The 17,401-nt window shown below is 39.0% G+C and overlaps 1 protein-coding gene across 8 annotated transcripts in view; it reads left to right on the forward strand.

Annotated features, from left to right (window-relative positions):
- AKAP11 (A-kinase anchoring protein 11) overlaps window positions 1-17,401 on the forward strand; it is a 73,335-nt gene that overhangs the window by 32,679 nt on the left and 23,255 nt on the right. For 5 of the 8 annotated variants that reach the window (XM_072850149.1, XM_072850154.1, XM_072850152.1 and 2 more), the window contains one exon: window positions 184-344. In XM_072850149.1, the coding sequence (XP_072706250.1) occupies window positions 184-344 (161 nt within the window). Of the gene's footprint in view, window positions 1-183; window positions 345-7,011; window positions 11,489-17,401 lie in introns of those variants that run through there. The other 3 variants (XM_072850151.1, XM_072850153.1, XM_072850156.1) reach the window with 1 other exon arrangement.

Below are 17,401 nucleotides of genomic sequence, written 5' to 3' on the forward strand. Positions count from 1 at the left end.
TAAATAGTACTTCCTTATGTGAAAGTACAGAAACACTTCAGACCAGCATGATTTTTTCCTTTCATATTATCTTTGTGTACTAAATTGAGGTTTTTAAGGTAATATAGTCTAAACAGTGAACTGTGGAGACTCTTTTGAAACAATTAGAATCTATAGATTTGATGGTTTTATTTTTAATGTTAGGTTTGGAGCAAATACGAAAGACTTTAGCCATAGTGAATATTGATCTGGAACCAAATCTAGTGGACCCCCAGCTCAGAGCAGCACTCCAGTGGCTGGCAGCTTCTGAAACAGAGGTGTCTGGTCTTCACTTTCATGACGCTGCTACAAGGGAATTTGTCTTTGTAAGTACTTGGATTTGGTGGGTGGTGGGGAAGGGGAAGGATTTGCTTGATTTCCATTTGCTGTGATACAGCAGCTGCTACTAGTTTATTTGCCACTCAGTAATAATGAGGTATTTGCTGTTGAGAAAAATAATTATTTAAATCCTGAGAAGTCAAAGTGGAACAGCCTATTTAGCCTGTGCATGTACCATAAATAAAACAGTACCAATCAAAGCTGAGTTAACTTGTTTCCAAGTTGTTTTCCTTGTTTTACTCCAAAGAGAATACAATTACAGCATTTTTGTTCAGTGAAAAATATAATAATTCTTTTTTCAAGAAAAATGCTTTTTTCAAGCATTTTTTACTTAGTATTTAATTGTCTATAAACTGAATCTTTCTGACAACTTGCTTATGCAAATTAATTTCTAACTTAATATTCTGATGTTCTGCCTCAGGTTTTTTTGCTAGCAAATGCACATTTTCTTATCAGAAAGAAGTTTAGGTTTTAATTAAATATTAAGTATGTTTTTATTCTGTAAGCAACTGCAACCAAAACTATTAAGAAAGAGGGCTCAATAAAACGGTTTGATTTTTAGGTGCCTTTATTTTGGTTTTATAGATTGAATTTAATACGTGACCAAAGAGAAAGTGGAAGTTTAAAGAATTAGGCTTTAGGATCCACCCAAGGGTACTGAGGGAGCTGGCGGAAGTGCTCACCAAGCCACTTTCAATCCTTTATCAGCAGTCCTGGTTAACCAGGGAGGTCCCAGCTGACTGGAGGTTAGCAAATGTGACGCCCATCTACAAGAAGGGCCGGAAGGAGGATCCAGGGAACTACAGGCCTGTCAGTCTGACCTCGGTGCCAGGGAAGGTTATGGAGCAGATCATCTTGAGTGCCATCACATGGCACGTATGGGACAACCAGGTGGCCAGGCCTAGTCAGCATGGGTTCATGAAAGGCAGGTCCTGCTTGACTAACCTGATCTCCTTCTATGACAAGGTGACCCGCCTAGTGGATGAGGGAAAGGCTGTGGATGTTGTCTACCTAGGCTTTAGTAAAGCCTTTTACACCATTTCCCACAGCATTCTCCTGGAGAAACTGGCTGCTTATGGCTTGGATGGGTATACTCTTTGCTGGGTAAAAAACTGGCTGGATGGCTGGGCCCAAAGAGTGGTGGTGAATGGAGTTTGCTCCAGTTGGCGGCCGGTCACAAGCGGTGTTCCCCAGGGCTCTGTGTTGGGGCCAGTTCTGTTTCATATCTTTATCAATGATCTGGATGAGGGGATTGAGTGCACCCTCAGTAAGTTTGCAGGTGACACCAAGTTGGGCGGGAGTGTTGATCTGCTTGAGGGGAGGAAGGCTCTACAGAGGGATCTGGACAGGCTGGATTGATGGACCGAGGCCAATTGTATGAGGTTCAACAAGGCCAAGTGCCAGGTCCTGTACTTGGGTCACAACAACATCATGTAACGCTACGGGGTTGGGGAAGAGTGGATGGAAAGCTGTCGGGTGGAAAAGAACCTGAGGGTGTTGTTCAATAGCCGGCTGAATATGAGCTGGCAGTGTGCCCAGGTGCCCAGGTTGGCCTTCTGGCCAACAGCATCCTGGCTTGTATCAGAAATAGCGTGGCCAGCAGGACTAGGGAAGTGATTGTGCCCCTGTACGCGGCACTGGTGAGGCTGCATCTTGAATCCTGTGTTCAGTTTTGAGCCCCTCACTACAAGAAAGACATTGAGGTGCTGGAGGGTGTGCAGAGAAGGGCAATAAAGCTGGTGAAGGGTCTAGAGCACAAGTCTTATGAGGAGCAGCTGAGGGAACTGGGGTTGTTTAGCCTGGAGAAAAGGAGGCTGAGGGGAGACCTTATCGCTCTCTACAACTACCTGAAAGGAGGCTGTAGTGAGGTGGGGGTCGGTCTCTTCTCCCAGGTAACAAGCCATAGGACAGTGGAAGTGGTTTCAAGTTGTGCCAGGGGAGGGTTAGATTGGATATTGGGAAAAATTTCTTCACAGAAGGGGTTGTCAAGCATTGGAAGAGGCTGCCCAGGGAAGTGGTTGAGTCACCATCCCTGGGGGTATTTAAAAGATGTGTAGATGTGGTGCTTAGGGACATGGTTTAGTGGTGGACTTGGCAGTGCTAGGTTAACAGCTGGACTTGATGATCTTAAAGGTCTTTTCCAACCTAAGTGATTCTATGATTCCAATTAGCGTCTCTTAGGGAAGGGTCAAAATTTTGGTATGTGTACTGACCTGACTATTTCCATCACAAACATATAAGATAAACTTATTTCTATAAAATCATAAAAATTATTCCTTTGGGCTACACACCAAACTGCACATGATAATCTGGTATTTATTACATTTGACCTATTTCTTTTTAATCTTCTACCAAGGAATTATTTTAACATTACCTGGCTACTGAAAGGCTAACTTAACAGATATATAGGCATTGTCTCTAATGATGAGGTTGATAGGCATGATAAATTATCAAAGACTTTTATTTTGTGGCCTGGTAACATGTGAAAAAGCATTAACATGATGCCATTAGTATGTTTTCAGTAATTAAGATCTGGCAAAACCAACGTGCCTATCAGTATATTAAGGAAGGAAAAGCTTGCTCTGACTTCTGAGATTTAGTGTTTAGTCTTCAACTTGATGCTTTCCAAAGCTCAAATCATCATTTTGGGAGAAAAGGGGAGTGACCAGGAAGTAGAGGTCAATATGACTAAATAGACTCCCAAACTTAGATGAACATGTGCACCTATGGTGCTTAGTTGCTGACTTGTGTTAAGAGTGTGAAAGGTACCTAGAGGTCAGTCCAGATTGTACCTGGGCTGAATTTTCTTAAGAGTGACTTCTCCCTTTCTAGCCCAGAAAAAGAATGCTAGTTTTGTTTTTCTTTTGCCTATGTAACTGTGTGGTATAAGTCTTTGATCTCGAGAGTAGGAAGTCTTGCACTCTTTAAAATAACCCAGAAAATTGGGAAGAATCTTTTGGGCAAGTTGAAATATATCCCCTGTGCTCCTTTTCTAGAGGTTGGTATGTTTGATTTAGAATTGTTTCAGAAATATGTTTTGTTGTACATTAGTTCTGACACTTAGAGTGGACTTCATGCTTTCATAAACTAGAAGGCAGTTTGAGAGTGCTTTTCTCCATTTCTGTTCTTATTTGAAACTGTTGGCTTTAATCCTTATATTCATATGTTCCTTCCCTGTTACGGTTTGTAAGTGTCTTAACGTGAAGAAGAAAATACTTCACTTTTTATGTGCTGACCTGCCTGCCCCACCATTCTCTGAAGTTCTCTTGATGTGAATGAGTTGTTTAGTGACTACAATAATTCTGATCTTGTGAGTCATTTTTGCCATCTTCTGAAGATCTATCCATCTATTTCATGCTTGTTGTATGTGGATTGCAGTGTTGCAAATACTCAGGCAGAATAGTGGTAGGACCCACAAGTGTTAATAGTAATCTTGCTGTGTGTATGTGAGAGACCGACCTCTATCTTACACTGCAACATAGCATGTGAGACAAAAAATAGGTGGCAGGTCCCTCTTTTTTTAATTTTTCCTTGAGTCTCATTTTTCTGCCAGCTGTGACTTAGTAGATTTCAAAGTTGTGATGCTACGATTTTAGCCAATGCCTGAAGACATGTAGGAAAGATACTATTAGCTGACTTTGTATCTGAACACCACTCTAGCTGCCCTAATAAGAGAATATGCTGAGAAGAGCACTCTGGAAAATAGCAGTCTGTTAGGTACGCACTCCTAAAAAATTGTAACATTTTTCTGCTTGACACTTCAGTCATAAATTGATACTGAGTTGACACCTAAAGATAAAACATAAGACCTTCAGGCAAGCAGTAGTCATGCAGTCCTGAAAATGTTAAAATAGTTATTTCACTTAGTTTCATAGATTAATTTTTAGTTATCAAAATGCAGTTATGTTAAAATGAATTGAAATCCTGTTCCCCCCCCCCCCCGGAGGCAGAGAAGGATTACCTGTTTTTTATTCCATCTTATTTCCCAGTTGGAATGTATAACACTGTCTCTGTACAGACTTGTGTCCTTGTCCATTTTGTGCTGTTTGTATCTAAACTGAATTGCCAAACACCAGAAATTCACCTGTTGTGTCAGTCTGACTCGGCATCTCTCATGGTTTCTTAGAGTTCAAAGGAAAGTGCAGAATTTTCAGAGCACAGTCTGTCTGAATAATCTTGTATAGGAAAGATTAGGATGCATACAAGTATCACTTGATTAGTTTCTGAAGTTAAAAATATATTTCAAAAATTTTCAGATTATAAATTCAGAGAATGAAGACTTTCTGAAGGATGCTTGTAATTGTATTAAGGTCCTTTTGAAAATAAACTGTTCTCTCAGGATAGTATTAATAAAAATAAGATATTTAGTAGTACAAAATAAGTAGTCTTGCAGTGAGTCCCAGCCTGATCCTGGTGATCTCTGACTCAAACTGGGGGTCTTAAATTAGCAATAGTCATTCTCGGTTCTGTCACTAGTAAAGCTAGACAGGCACCTCCAGAGGGCACTACAACCCAGCAGAAAGCTAAACTGACCTCTATATACTGATCTCTCACCAGTTTTGATCATCTCATAGCTACTTTGGAAAGTTACCTCAGTTACATCGGGAATGAATCTGGGCTTTAGATCATGTTGGAAACAGTAATTTTCACTATAAGCAGTTGGTGAGTTCTGGAAGGGAGGAAAGGCTTGTGTTAGCTAATCACAGCAGGTTAATGACCCACTGATGTGATATGGCTGTATAAAAGACAAAAATACTCCTAGCATATATCAGGCAAGGTATTACTTGCTGCAGCTGGGTATGAACTCTTACTTAAGGATACATGTTATGCTCAGCAAGGCAGAAAGAAGTTGAATACCTGTGTATGAAACAAAATACATTTGTTAGGAGCTAGAACAAGAGGCCAGTAAATTAGAATAGATAGCTCTTAACTCTTTTGAGAAGCCTGACAGCGTGGATGTGCAAGTGCCTGGATTAAAAAAAACATATATGTTCAATTTTAAATCAGACCTTATCTAGAAGTTTTAGGATTCCTGGTGTCTGTTTTGAGTAAACTCCAATATTTTGCTTGTCTGACAGTAACAAACAGATCAGTCGGCTAAAGAAATAGTGGGACTGAACTTTGAACTCTAAATTAAAATAGAAAGATTAGTGAAGCCAGGTGCCAAATCTGTCATCTTACCATGGTGGTATCTTTGGAGAGAAATTTGACACTGAATTTGCTTAAATACGTCTTTGGACATTAGCCAAACTTTCCTCTGGCATAAAAAAAATGTCCATTCTGTTATAAACCAACAAACACCATTTACAAAATTGCCTGTTGTAGACTATGAAACTCTTGCTTCCTGTGCTCTATTTTAAAATCAACAAATAATTCACAGAAATAACTACAGGTTTTAATCCCTTTTTATGTAGAAAATATGTGTTTTTTTCACTGAAAAAAGTTTCAGTGTTCAGGATATTTGTACTCAAGATTAGAGGGGATCTTTTTTGCTGGTTCAAGCTAATTTTTTTCTCAATAAGTTAATTGTTTTATACATGTTTTTATGCCCATAGTCTTCCTGTCAGCTCCATCACCTGTCTTGTTGGAGTTGGAACATCACCTAGGTGAAGAAGCACAGAGAAATTGTCTTATTTTTCATTTTTTAAATAGAATTTCATATTTCAATCTGATAGGTCTCATAGAAGAATCATTATGAATTTTTAATTTTGTAGCTGTGAAAGGTATTTCACGGAACATGGTTTATGACTTTTTTAAAAACTTAATTTATAAAATATCATGGTAAGGACTGTAAAAGGCAATACAATTTTACAGTTCCAAAGAATAAGTAGGGTTTCTAAATTGTCTATATTAAATGCAGCATTGACAGTTGTCCAGAAAGCTACAGAGTATAAAGTTTGTTTGTGTTAGTGTTGTGGGGTTTTTTTGTTTTGTTTCTTTGGTGGTGGTGTTGTTTTTTGGGTTTTTTGTTGTTGGGGTTTTTTTTAAACTAAAAGATTTTTTTACTCCTGGGCAAACTGGTAAATTCATCCTTGTCTTAGGGCAGGCTTTATTCCATATATAGCTGAGCTTGACACATAAGCAAAGGAAGATTTTTGCTTGGACTCCTGGGCGAAAAAAAATGTTTTCAGCTACACTGATCTCTGCTCCCAAGTAGTAGTTTAACTTAACCCTCACCTTTTCCTCTTCCCTGAGATGTTATAATTTCCCAACTCTGAAGACACTGTTTTCATTGAGGGTAGCATCTGTGCCACCCAAACCACACTATATGTTGTGAAAGGAAAATCCACATCCTTTTATTAAGACTGAGTTTTGTCTTTTTATATGCGCATTATTGGCATGGGAGGGGTGGCAAATGTCTTAACCTTGTGTTCAGAATTTCCTGTTTTCTGCAGTCTTGATGAACCACAGCCCTCATACCTGTGGCACCACATCACTTGAAAATGTTGCTCCCTCCAGAAGAAAATTTTGTGAAAATTGCCCTGAAGAAAAGTGCCTGATTCTTGCGGAAGTTTTTGTTTTTATAGATGTGGGAATAACGATTAACTCATTACAACTGATCTCTCATGAGCTAATGTTTCAAGAATAACTTCCGTAACTGTTAATCAGGATGTCCGGGTCAAAATATTTTGTGTTCCCCTGTCTCCCCTTTAGCTTTCCAGAAGACTGCGAGAAAGAGATTGGAAAGTTGGAGATCTCTTGCAAGCAGTGCTGAAATACTGTGAAATGATAGAGAAGGCGTCTGATGGAGAGCAAGCTCTAAATAAGTCTTTGGTTGGTTGGCTTCTGGAAAATATCTGAAAAATCCAAAGATGCAACACTCTTCACTTCATTCCTCTTTTGAAAGGAGATAGGAAGAACACAGATATGTAAAGTAAAATTAAACTAATGAATGTTGAAGTAATTGTCAGCATTTAAAAGACTTTGAGGTGAAAGTCAAAATAGCTGTGCTGTGCTTTGTGATACTGTGCACATGGTATGTTTATTCAGTCCATAATCGGTATTGTCCACCCATGCATAACTTGTATTTACTGCTGTGTTCAGGCAATGGAAATATTTATGAAAAAAATCCCTTGTCTATGATAGTAGTTCAGAAGAGACAGTCTTAGGCATGATATTCAGGATCCCCACTGTGCCAGGATAGCTCTTTTTCCCACCTGTAATGTGTGCTATATTCACAGTGGCACTAAGAGCACCGATGTTCTGCAAAAATCTGTTCTGGAATACCTTGCTCCAGACAATGGAAAAAACTACCAACATTGGCCAGGTGTTACGTGCCCATGGGTGCACCATTGCCAGGAAGAAAACTGTGACCTGCCCAAGCAGCCCCTTAATACAGTCTGGCTTCATAGCCACCTTTATCAAGTTTAACTTTATGTGAAGATGTGAGAGTCTCTGCTCTGAAATTGTTGAAGTGCAAACGCATGTTCCATTTTGTTGACTACTATAGAGCTGGTAACTTGTGGTAGAAGGGCAGAGTGGGTAGCTGAGCATAATTTCATACATACTTCTTCAGCAAGGTTTCCTGAAGCTTGCCAGTCCAGTTTAAATTGCTGAATTTCTTACTGAAGCTTTTTGTTTGCAGATACTCCTAGGACATTAATTCTGTGTCGAAGAATTTGTATGTTAGTCTCTCACATACATGTGTTAAAAGTAGCAGATAGAAACTTCTTCCTCTGAGGATTTTGGCCATCTTTTTGACTAGTCTAATTCTTTATTTCTTAGCCTCCATACATGAATTTTCTTTTCAGTAATAAAGAGAATTTTGTTACTCAGTGAGCACTTAAGCATTTAGCAAAGAAAGCTAATTAAAACATAAAGGGGAAATTTCTTGCAAATTGATTTTTCATTTTTCTTAACTACCTTCACTGATTTTACCACCCACCCCCACCCCCCCCCCCCCCAGGCACTTTTAATCAAGTCTTTTTAGCAATCCAGTCAGGTTTCTCACCACCGCTGCTGACTTGCCTTTCTGTCTGAAGGGAAATTTGGACCTTTACATATCCTGTGGTTTGAAAATGCTTTTTGGGTTTTGTCTTTTTATACATCCTTTGAGAGAAAAAGGCATGTGCTGGTAATTGCAAGGTTGCCACCTCAAAAGTCATATCACTTGCAAGGGAATCATGGAGTCTTACTTATATTGGATGAACAAAAGAATCTTAATAGGTTTTTCATAGAAGAATATACTGTTGATACGGTGTGGAAGTTTCTGATCCCAAACAAGGAGAGATAAAGTCTCTAAAGCTATTAATGAATTTTATTGGAATGTGTACAACTCTGATTTCCCCTACCCCCTAAATTACTATGAGGTGTCACACTGGTAAACTTGAGCGCTCTCCTTGCAATGTCTTTGTGTTTCAGGAAGGCATTCCGCTGGTCTTTTTACAGAGACCTGGTTTGTTTTAGTCCTCATTTGTCACATGGATTTCTGCCTTGGATCGCACAAAGTTCACCTTTCTCCCAGAGTTAAAAATTTTTACTGTTTTTGTATATGCACATATGTGTGTTCACACATGTGCATACACACATAGATATGTATATGTATCTATATGTGTATGAGATCTCACCAATATGAACTTATAATGTAAATTTTTAACTTAAAATTCTGTTATGTTCATAGTTTATTACCTCCCTTCATATATCATTTCACTGATTGAAAGATCTATGTATGCTATGTGACGAAAAGACCATAAACCATTACAAGGTCTTTTGTCTTGTTATAGATAATAAAATGCTAAGCGTCAGGAATCGTTTTTCTCTAGAGTCCAAAGCGGCGGCGGGGGGGGAGTTATCTTAATTCCTGTATTTGGAAGATGGGGCTAGTAACAAATATTTTTGAAGAGTTGTCCAAAAGCTGTCTGGATTTTTTTTTTTGTCCCCCACTGCCCATACTCCTTTCTTCCTTTTTTTTTTTAAGGTTGACTTTTGAAGTCATTTCAGACAAAAATTTGAAACCATTCTCTGGCTGTAACATCTTCCCTTTAACACAGCAACAATGTACTTGTACAAATTTACCTATAGAATTGAAATGTCAAGAAAATAAAATACTAAAAACAGTGTCTCAGGACTAAATTTTGCTCTGGGTTTTGGACCCTTGCATTCTCACCAAGTGGAATTTCAGGACATGAGGATACAGTAGTACTAGTACACGTACATGTCCAAAACAAAGTTGAGAAAGATATTGAAGGCATTGTAAATGTACAAAGCTGTACATTTGAAAAAAAGCAACAAAACAACACCACAGGAACAGCTAGTGTTTAATGGATTTATTCAGTATGTTGGATTTTATAAAGTTGGTGAAGTGGTTTTTCTTTTTAATTACTTTCCTGGAGAAATGCAGAGATCATGCAGTTCCCAAAGCTCACAACTATTCAAAAACTTAAGTAGACAATAGTTGCACTAAAAATGATTTTTATAAATGGCATCTTGTTTTCAGACTGGATCAAATACATTATGTAACTATTGGTTGGTGTTACATTAAGGAAGAAATTTATTTATCAGCCTCTGAGGAAAGCAGCATAATTTCCAAATTTACATGAGAAAAATGTGTTATAAAATACTTCATTTTTACTTCTAAACAAACAAAAAACCAAACGAATTTTGTACACAAATTGTTTTAACTTTGTTCTGGATGACTTGACTTTTCTCCTTGAGTATCAAAATTGGGAAAGCATTAAACTAGCCTGGCAAAATTATTATAATTTAATAATTTTAATAATCTTTGAGAAACCTTACTCTGACTATATCTAACTGGTGCTGTCTGCCGTATTAGTGAGAAAGCTGTTCTTTGCTAATGCGAGTCTTAAATTACGCTATTACTGAGTTTATTTAAAACTCCTGACCACAAATACAGAAGTGTAAATGAATACTGTTAAAACATGAAGGGCCACATTTTGGTCCATTTAAACCAGACAACTCTGCTTTATAAACAAACATAATAAGGTAGAGTTTGTTTCATCTTGCATTTTTTCTGTATGGGAAACCTGACTTGGTAATTTAATTTTTAAGTTGAGGAAAATATATACAATGGTGGTGTTGTTCCAGAAGACACCCTGTCTCAAACACTTCATAAATACATTCGGTGTTCTGAAAAATGGAAGTGTTCGGATGTTTTGTAAGATACTGTAGAAAAGGCACTTAGAAAATAGTCCCTCTATAAATTAACAATTAAAAGTGGCCATATTTAAAACAAGTTTAAACATTAAGAATGGGGTGCATAAATAATACAGAAGTATGCATAAAGCCTTAAAATAAAAACCAAACAAAACTCAAACCCATATCCTAAAATTAAAGAGGATTTGCTGTCTCAAAATAAGGATGTGAAAAAGTAGCTAAGATGATGTATTTGAATGCAATTTGTGTAGTATCTTTGTTCTTGAGTTTTAAAAGATTGTGTAAGCTTTTTAAAAAACAAACAAAAACCAAAACCTAGCAACCCACATTCCGAGACTAATTAGGTCTCTCAAAAATGGTATCAGATTTTAAACATTACATTTTCTAATGTAACTTTGTCTGGGACCTTTTCTATAAAGAGCCACGTATTGTTGGAGATGGGAACAGAGTAAGTAGTAAACACTGTCACCAGCGCAAAACCCCCTAGTTTTATGCAGTTGACTTGCAAAGAAGAATACAAGATTCAGGAATGATTTTAGTGTAAGAATTTTGGCTTTTCAGCAAGAGCCACTACTGTCGAGCATTTACTGTGCTTGAGCTCTGAAGAGGCAAGTACAGAGCCCAGCCACTGTAGTCACTTTATTTTGTACCATCTTTGTACATTCCTGTTGTATAGCTGGAGTTGTAGTTTTAGAGGGCCTTTGTTCTGTTGTAATGTCTGAATAGTATTTAATACTAAAATTTATTATAATTTGCTGGAACCGCTGCTTACTTGTGCAGCATTACAGTAATTCACAGCCCAGTTAGTGATGCAATTGTATACCAAAAGCAGTTTGAATAGCTATAAATGTTTATGTAACTGTACTCAATGAATATGAAGGTCTTGTACTGTATAATGGTGACGAGTTTTGCCATTTTAGTAATTTAACTATATTCAGTTTTCAGATTATGAACTCCAGGTTGCACTAAATTTGTCCTTGTTTTAGCAGTGGCTTAAAATAAAGCACATTTCACTGGCTTTGAGAGTGCTGTCATTTCTTGTAAATTCATGGAATATTATTTTTCTTTTCAGCTAACACAGCTAAGATTGGTCTTGGTCAGTGGTTGTGTGAAGGCGCTTGAAGAATGGTATAGTAAATAGTGCATCAGTAGATGGCATACTTCTTACAGAATTAAATTGGTGTCCAGGAAGAATGCGAGAACACTGTTTTACCATCTTTGGGTTGAAAGGTAAACGCATAGTTCCGGTTACATGAAGTAAAGCGTTGCATGGATTCTGTGAGGAGAGACTGGGCAAGAGATCCACTCTAGCATCTCAACACAAGTGGATGTAATAACCAGTCTACCTCCATCTCATCTTGGAAGCTAGGTTAGGGAGGTTGGCTTGATATTGCTATGTGGACTGAGGTTGGCCTTTGGCACATTGTACAGTATTTGGGGAACCAGTGTAAAAGCCAGCTTTAGAGCCTTCTGGACAAATGCAATAATACACTGCTAATTAAAATGTTGTATGAAACATGAAGTTTCATAGGCCTATTCAAAATCCTCAAGTGTTTTGGTATCTTGTGAAATCTACCGAACAGCATATTGTCAGGTACCCCAAAATAGTAATGCTGAGCTGTTAAGTACCCCAAAATGAGTAATGAGATGTTATGCAGATACTGTTTCTAAGATTTAGAAGTACTGCCCTTACAAATAGCCGTCTTAATGTTTTTTGATGTATATGTTGTGAATCGAATAATCTCAGCAGGGTTTCATTTGAAGAATTAGGAAATTTTTGCTGAAGTTACTTTTAAACCAGTAAGCATGCACAACTCTCCTTGATTCTTTTATTTTTGCAATGGTTGTTTAAAGGAGGTTTCTGTAGTATTTACGAGATTACTTCCAAAAGGAGCATTCTTTTGTTTCATTACCATATCTATTTTGAAGACTTTTTTGTTTGTTTGTTTGGGTAATGCCTCATGTTCAATCATGTAGAAAATATATGTTAACTGAAGTGAGTAAACATTTAACTTATTCTTAAAATATTGTACAGCCAAAAAAAGACGGGTGGTGAGTTTGGGAACAAAAAAAAAGAGATTTTTGTGAAGGGAAAGAAGAGGATATTCATGTGCAAGATTAGTCTGAACTTTTTTCTTCCTGCCTGGACTTTATTTTTCTTTCTTTCAGCAGTCTGGTTCTGGCTGGCTTTATTCAACCACAGAACGGTATCCATGCACTTTGTTTAACCTCGGTGTATTAAATTGAGAGTTAAGTCTCCAGCTATTCCATAGTCTTCGCCCAACATGTGTGCTACTCCATCTCCTGCTACTGTTGCTTGGACCTTCCTCTCACTCCCTAGCCTGAGCTTCTGGTATGACTGAATTCCATGCTGGTTACTGCTCCGAGCCTCTGGTTGGAAGGTGGCTACAGAAAGTGACTCATGCCAAGGCTGAAGCAATGTACCCAGAGCACTAACCTTACTGGTTATTGAGCACCATATTAATCAAATGCTGTCTCTTCCCCTGCTGTTAAGGCAAACCACAAAGCGTGTGACTGCTTGGGGCAAGGGAACTAACCATGACAAGCATGAGACCATGTCTGTGGTCAAGGTACTGGCTATCTAGTTCATGACCACACAACACCTTTCCACAGGAATTGTGAAGACTGAAATTGGGGCCTTTACGTAGTCAAAATATATAGTCTGTCTTGCTTTCATTCCTCCAGAAGTTGCTGCTGCTTCTAGGGCTGTGGAGGAGCTTTGTGTATGTGTATGTTTTTGTTTGGTTGGTTTTGTTTTTAATTAAGAATGGGCAAAAGAGAACACTTGTATGAGTCACTTGACTTGATTTCCTGAAGTTCCAGTGCTTCGGACAGGAATAAGATGAATATCGAGAAAAGAAATGGTGTGATAATGTATTTTTTTTTTCTGCCATCTGCCCCTGTAGCCCACTTATTGCCAATCTCTTATTTTGTACAGTCTCCACCTCGTATAACTTCCAAATCTCCTCCTACAGTTTCCTTGTGGCTGTTGCTGGTTTCTACTTTTTTTTCTGACCCTTGTCCAGTCTTGTAGTATGGCTGTCATCTTCTGCTTCTTTCTTGACCCTACTCTGTTGTCCTGATGTGACTTCTGGCCTTCTCATTCTTGGCTGTCGGAAGTGGTTAAAAACCAGCAAGGGGAGTCGTCTTAGCTGAGAGGCTATGGAATAAGACTTGCCTACCAGAAATCATCAACCAGTGAAGAAGAGCTAAACTTGCTTTTGGCTGCGTTTTTCACTCCTGTAGGAAAGTAATCTGTGGTTGCTTTGGTTTGGAACTCAACTTACTGCTTGCAAAACCCTTAGATTTTATGCTGATCTGAAAGTAACTTTTAAGCTGATACTGAAGTATAATGTAACTCTAACATACTGCGTTATTCATGCAGATGTATATTCAGTGTGCTGCATCACAGCAGCTTCCAGACACAGACAGGGCAAAACTCATTCCTTTTGAAAGCTGGCAAAATCCCCGTTGTCTCACCCACTTACATCAGGTCTCAGTTTAGATAGATAGTAACCTTTAATAACAAATGGTCAGTGTCTCTGTTTCAGAGAAGAACGTGTTTTCATAATTATTGCCCCGTAATATTGTGCTCTGAGCAGATGTTGCAGCTGGATTGATTAACCACACAAAATCAGACATACTATTCATGCTGCTGACAAAAATGCTAATGCAGTATGGACAGAAATGCAACAAAGAACCATCTCCTCACGCTGGAAGTCGTAGATTTAGAGGAGATGCATAATGTTTCTTTAGGAAACTAGAATATTACTATGGAAAGCAAACTGTGAAAGAAGCTCATCAGAATGTAGTTGTTTAGAGAAATTATGTCAAGAGAAATGGCAATACTCAACTGTCCTGTTGAACAGAACTGTTTACAGTATGTTATGCAGTATGTATCAGAGAAGAGTTAGAGTTCACAGTTAAATCTATTGGAGTTAAAAGGCACTGGGCATAAGAGAGGTTCCAAGCTAACTGTTGCAGGACAGAGATGTTCAGCTAATATTTCTGCAGCAAGAGATGGTAGACATTTTTCATGCTGTTAACTTAGGAGGTTCAGGGCTAATTTAATGCTGCAAACTACAACATGAAGATACTGTCTTCAGGGTGGTCAGAGTCATGAAAGGGTTAAGCCTGAGACATCTTGATGAGCCTAGTACTGCTGTCATCTTCAACAAAACCTCTTTTCCTGTGACTATGTGAAAAAATAAAGAGGTGGGTGTTGGAAATTCCCCAAGGAGTCTGGAGGGCCCTCATCAGTATGATCAAAGTGCTTTTGAGAGGCTCCTATAGACGTGGTTTCAGAGAAGGAGTAATGGTAATTTCTGTTTAAAATTATTTTGTGAGATTTTTTTCTTCTCCTTAAACTGTTGGAATGCTACTGCTTATGGTATATGCCCTGCTTGTAGTTTGTGTGTTTAAAATTTGACTTATTTTTTTCTGTGTATTAGCTTGCCACAACTGTTAAGAGAAAATTTAACTACATAAAGAAGTAATCCTTGCTGTAGTCATCCAAATTACACTGGATGAGTGGTTTAGATTAATTAGGGAAATAACCATTAATCTGAATACACATCAGCAATGAGAAGATTGGTTGTTACCATCATTCATTTTTAATTTTCTTTCTTAAATTGTGAACCTTTTTTCGATAATTAGACTGAAAGTGCACTAATGCTAAAGCTCATGTAATTGTATTTAATTAACAAGGAGAAAAAGAAAGAGAATGAACTGTGGTCATAACACAGTCTTGACCCTGGCAGCTCACTTAATTTGAACATAAATTAGTTTCCTACCAACTGTCTTCTGTTTGCAAGTCCAATGTTCAAACACACGTCATAAATTCAGCATCTGTTTTTATATTTGCAGTTTCTACAGTCTTGACATGTTGAGAAGAGTAAAGGTTGCAAAGATTTTCTTTCTTCTTGGTTGTGGTGTCCTTGCTGGGTGGGACTTTTTCACCAGTCCATCTTCCCAGTCCAACCCCCCTTTCAGCAGGGGTTGTAGATTGCACTGACCCCACATGGCACTCTGGGACCTGGAATTTCTGTGCCTTTTGCTTCTCTGACTTGGCTTCGATGCTGCTCTCTGCTGCTCCTAAAGGGTCTCCCAACCTCAGGTCCTATACTCCAGACACTTCTCCAGCCCTGAAGATGGTCTGATATCCTCAAAGGAGGTGAAATCTCCTTTGGGAAGAGTCAGTCTGGACAGGAGCGTAGCAGCCAGGAGAAGGCAAACAGCCAGCCCTCCACTGCTCAGCCTCTCCCTTACTGTTGAAATGGGCACAGTGAACTGCCACTGAACAAGGCTTAGTCACATGGCTGATAAAAATCAGTCTAGCTTACTGTGTCAGAGGAGAGACAGACAAGATACGTGGGACTTGAAGGGCTTTATTTTCAGTTTGCCTGTGAACGTGAGTTTGGTACCTACCTCTGTTGATGTCCCCAGCAAGTTTTGACCTGAGGCAAACTGCCCTTCAAGGGCTCTTTTATGTCCCCTTCTGTAAAGTGGAACAATGATCCTGGGCTCTTCTGAAGAGTTTTGGACTTTCAAAATGAGGAACACTCCTTGTGTTTGCCAAATACCACAATAGTTAGCATTTTTCTTATGCTCTCAAATATAATCAAACAACTATTTTACGATTTCAGATTCTTTCCTTTAATAAAGCTTGGAAATTGTGTGCCTCTTCAGGCAAATCCAGAAATCATTCAGAGACTGTCCCAAACTGGTTGCATATAGAAAAGCCCTCATAATTTGGAAGTTGATCACATTGTAAGGCAAGTACCTGACTCTGTTTTGGAAACCTTTTCTGCTGTGAGTCGTAAGGATGAAATGTCTCTCTCCCTGTTCTAGATGATGACTTACCTTCAAGGTGGTAGCAAACCCATGGCTACGTGGCCAGAAAGTCTAGGAGTTCCCAAAGATAACACAAGAAATGCAAGGATCTGAAATTCCATATGATGTTACCCCTCTTTGTATCATTTTCCTGAGGGCATTGCATTGGCATAAAAGCCAGAGCAGTCAGCGAAGACTGCGATAAGGTGCATGATGTCTGTAACACTGTGCTTGGCTGGAATAAGGGAGTTCCCTACACAGCTGTGACATGGGGCTCGTGGAAGGTCCTTTGGGTAAGTCTCCTGTCTTATGCTTCTTTTTCTCATTTTGTGAAGCTGACTGACACCGCCCTTTGCGCAGGGAGGGTGGGAATGGGCGCCCTCTCTTCTCCATGTAAAGGCGTCATCTCCTGCCAAGCTGAATTTGATTGATGAGGCTCCAGGGAAACAGGTCAGTAGCAGAGGGTGATGTGTGGCAGATGGATGTTAACAGGCATGTTAGGAGCTGGTCATGGATTAATTGAAGTACACATAGCTAATTCAACAGCTAATTAACCACCTCTTGAGAAGCCCTGAAGGTAACCATTTCAGGATTGCAGTCCTCTCCCATTGAGAAAGTAGTGGTTATGGATCACCACAAAATGGCAGCTTAAAAGGTAGAAGTATTGTTTAAGTTATGTTTGAAAGAAATAAAAAATACTGTAAGTAGAGTTACATAAATAGCTGGGTGCTATTTCCTGCTTGGTGTATGGGAGTTCAGACTGAAAATGCTCCTTGTTAGCCTTAAAATTTGTTCTGATGCCTGCAGCCCCTCCGGAGAGTGCTTCTTCATACACTGTACATACGGCTGAGCAGCAGGGGGGCCCTTGGAACGATACCGAAACACAGATAATGGCAACAAGGAGATAAAACCATCCCGGCTGTGCAACTCACCTGATGAATACTGTGTTCTCAAGAAAGCCACAAAAATGTTTTGAAGAAAGCAGCATAACCACTCTACTGCTGGTGGTTTGGTGAACCTCACAGGGCGGCCCGCAATCGGATGTCAGCCATACTTTCCAAACGGCAGTAGGGCTGGT

Source organism: Ciconia boyciana, chromosome 1 (genome assembly GCF_034638445.1).
Source record: "Ciconia boyciana chromosome 1, ASM3463844v1, whole genome shotgun sequence".
NCBI lineage: Eukaryota > Metazoa > Chordata > Aves > Ciconiiformes > Ciconiidae > Ciconia > Ciconia boyciana.